The 3,423-nt window shown below is 38.1% G+C and overlaps 1 protein-coding gene across 1 annotated transcript; it reads left to right on the forward strand.

Moving 5' to 3' along the window:
* Positions 1 to 201: 201 nt before the first annotated feature.
* LOC111403902 lies at positions 202 to 2,544 on the forward strand. The gene has a single exon (XM_023032557.1). It carries the CDS (start codon positions 421 to 423, stop codon positions 2,335 to 2,337), a length of 1,917 nt encoding a protein of 638 aa, XP_022888325.1. The 5' UTR covers positions 202 to 420; the 3' UTR covers positions 2,338 to 2,544.
* The last annotated feature ends 879 nt before the right edge of the window (positions 2,545 to 3,423 follow it).

The raw sequence follows: 3,423 nt of genomic DNA on the forward strand, positions 1-3,423 counted from the left end.
ATTATGGGTTGCGAAAATTTTTGTTAATTATAAGTAGACTAACTTCTAAATAAATTTTCTAAGCTAAGACTTGTCCCATGAGCGAAATACGAGCAAGGGGGATATTACTTATTCCAATTCTTTCTCAAATGCCTAGTCAACTTTGGCAAACACGCGCAATAAATTAGCAAATAAAGATACAAAAGGGGGGAAAAAGGAAAAGCCAAAGTCCGATAAATTTGCAAGAAAAGGTCAATACAGCAATGCTAAACCACCATTTTCATGTCCCTTTCTATAAAGTGTTAAATACATACTTTAAATAATAGCTTTTTCACACTTCCTTCACTTAATAAGCAAGTTTCAGACAACTATTAAAACATGGAAGACGTCGAAATTGAAACATAAAATTATTTGAAATTGTTCAGAGAAGACACAAGAAATATGCACTCACCTGGCTTAAGGGGGGCAACTCAAGCTTGTTTTGAAGGTTGTTGTCCAAATCCTATCTTCAGAGTACTCGAGCTCGACCAGGCGAATGTCAAGAACAGAAGCACGTCTTCAACTTGTCGTCATGACTTTGCAGCAACGACTAACTCCTCTTTTTTCCCGAATACTCAGTTCACTAACCATGAATCAATCCCTTCTTTACAAGAATCTTTTGTTCAGTTCATTAAAGCTTACCCCAAGTATTCTGAGACTGCCCAAGTCGATCAAATTCGTGCTCACGAATATGTTCATCTCTCAGAGTCCAACCATGTTTGCCTTGATTACATTGGTGTCGGTCTTTTTTCAGAGTCACAGTCCCAGTCACAATACATCTCGACAAGCGCAATCGCATCTTCGTCTTATCCTCCGTCTCAAAAGTCTGACTGTCCAGTGTTTGGTATAACTTACAAGTCGGTAAATCTCAAGTCGCAGCTGCTTCATGGTGGCGACGGATCCAAGTTAGAATCTGCAATCAAGAAAAGGATCATGGATTTTCTCAAGATCTCTCAGAATGATTACTCTATGGTATTTACTGCCAACAGATCATCAGCTTTCAAACTTGTTGCAGAATCTTATCCTTTCCAATCTAGTCGTAAACTACTTACAGTTTACGACCATGAGAACGAGGCCCTGGAGACCATGATTAATACGTCAGAGAAAAGAGGAGCCTCTGTCATGGAAGCCGAATTCAAATGGCCTAGGCTAAGGATTCACTCAGCAAAATTGAAGAAAATGATTGTAAGGAAGAAGCAGCAGCAGAAACACAGGGGACTATTTGTGTTTCCTCTTCAGTCGAGAATAACTGGAACCAATTATTATTATCAATGGATGATTATGGCACAAGAAAATGGTTGGCATGTTTTGCTTGATGCCTGTGCATTGAGACCAAAGGACATGGACAGCTTTGGTTTTTCTCTTTTCCACCCCGACTTCCTCATTTGCTCTTTCTACAAGGTTTTCGGTGAAAATCCAACTGGTTTCGGATGCCTTTTTGTAAAGAAATCAGCTGTACCAAATCTGGAAGCATCAACAGGTGCTGGAATTGTATCCCTTATACCAGCAAAACAGTTGCTTCGCTTCCCTGAAGACTCTTCAGGCACAGATACAGAGCTTGAACAGATATCCAAATTGGGAACATACCCAGATGGTATTGATATATCAAGCTCTTTGGCAACTTCTATTACTGAGCAAAACAAACAAAATAGAAATTCTAAAGAAGGAGATCAAAAGGATGCTGGTTTAAAAGAGAACCGTCTAGAAGATTCAGAAAAAGGGGAATCCAACGAGAAGAATAAAACAGTGGATGAACTTGGAAGCTTGAATTTTGAATGTAGATGCTTGGATCAAGTGGATTCACTGGGACTGAGGGTTATTAGTAGCAGAGGAAGGTACCTAATCAATTGGCTGGTCAGTGCATTGATGAAACTTCAGCATCCTAATAGGCTGGACAATGCTTCCCTAGTCAGAATATATGGACCAAAGGTAAAATTTGACAGAGGACCTGCTTTGGCATTTGATATATATGACTGGAAAGGGGAAAAAGTTGAACCTGTTCTTGTACAGAAATTAGCTGATAGAAGCAACATTTCTCTTGGCAATGCGGTTCTCAACCACATTTGGTTCTCAGAGAAATATGAAGAGGAGAAGCAGAGGGTCATGGAGAGGAACGGCAAAGAGAGAGAGAAAAAAAGAACCAAGAGTAAAAAAGCTGAACCGGGAATTACGGTGGTTACAATTGCACTTACTTTCCTAGCCAATTTCGAAGATGTGTATAGGCTTTGGGCTTTTGTAGCTCAGTTCCTGGATGCGGACTTCGTGGAAAAGGAGCGATGGAGATACACGGCTCTGAATCAAAATACAATTGAAGTGTAAGCACAAGACTAGTATCTTTCAAACTGTGGAAGTTCTAAGGATGAAATCATTGTAATCTGTCACTTTTAAGATTTGAGTTCCATCTTAATAAGGTCAATCTTATTAAAAGGAGTGGTCCAATATCTGTCTAAGTTGGTCAATATTTCGATATTTAATCGATGTAGAATTTATTTCCTTAACATGTCCCCACAAGATGGTGGTTCTTTTTTAGCAGACCAATCTCAAAATTCGTGTGCTCATTTTTTAGATTTAATCGGATCGAATAGCTCGTTGGAGCTTAATGGGGTCTGATACCAAATTAAGATTTGGGGTACATCTTAATAAAGTCAACCTTATTAAGAGGAGTGACCCAAAATTTATTTAAGTTGGTCAATATTTCGGTATTTAATTGATGTGAGATTTATTCTCTTAACAATCATGATAATAACAAAAGCAAAAACAAAATAAAATAAAATTTATGTCTTTCAGGATGGTGACAGTCCCAGCGAAAAACACTTACCAGTTCCAGTCTTTGAAATAACATTTCAAACTAAATTTTTAATAATAGTGTATAAATCATACTGAAAATAGCATTCAATCTAACCTCTAACCTTAGTCAACATACTGAAATCAGCAAGGAATATAACACGGTAATATATATATTCACACACACACCCCTATTGGATGGCTCTTGGATCTTGGCAAATTTAATCCCTTTTTTTGGTCCAATTAAAGCCTGACTTATTCCTCTATATATCTTGCTTACCCTAGCCCATTTTGTGTGTGAGTTGTGTACAGAGAGAGAAATAACGTGGTTGCCTACTGTTGGAGAAAAAACTTGTGCAATTGAGAGTGAAAATCAGTGACTTCCTCGTTTTGGTCACCTCTTTGTGTGCATTATTCATTGTTTTTCCTGTGTCTTTGTGGCTTGCAAATCAACACTGTTATCTTGCTATTTGTGGATGAGATTGAGAAGCAATCGAGATAAATATATTGATTGTATTTCAGAATCGTTTGGATTGGTTATTTGATAGAGAAATGTGACGTGAAACGAAACTGAGCCTAAAAACCATCGTTTCAAAGATGTCGGAGCGAGCTTCCACATCA

This window comes from Olea europaea, chromosome 11, assembly GCF_002742605.1.
Source record: "Olea europaea var. sylvestris chromosome 11, O_europaea_v1, whole genome shotgun sequence".
Taxonomy (NCBI): domain Eukaryota; kingdom Viridiplantae; phylum Streptophyta; class Magnoliopsida; order Lamiales; family Oleaceae; genus Olea; species Olea europaea.

What these genes read in the sequence shown, in the direction of transcription:
- LOC111403902 (XM_023032557.1), top strand. Translation starts at nt 421, where the DNA reads ATGCACTCACCTGGCTTAAGGGGGGCAACTCAAGCTTGTTTTGAAGGT.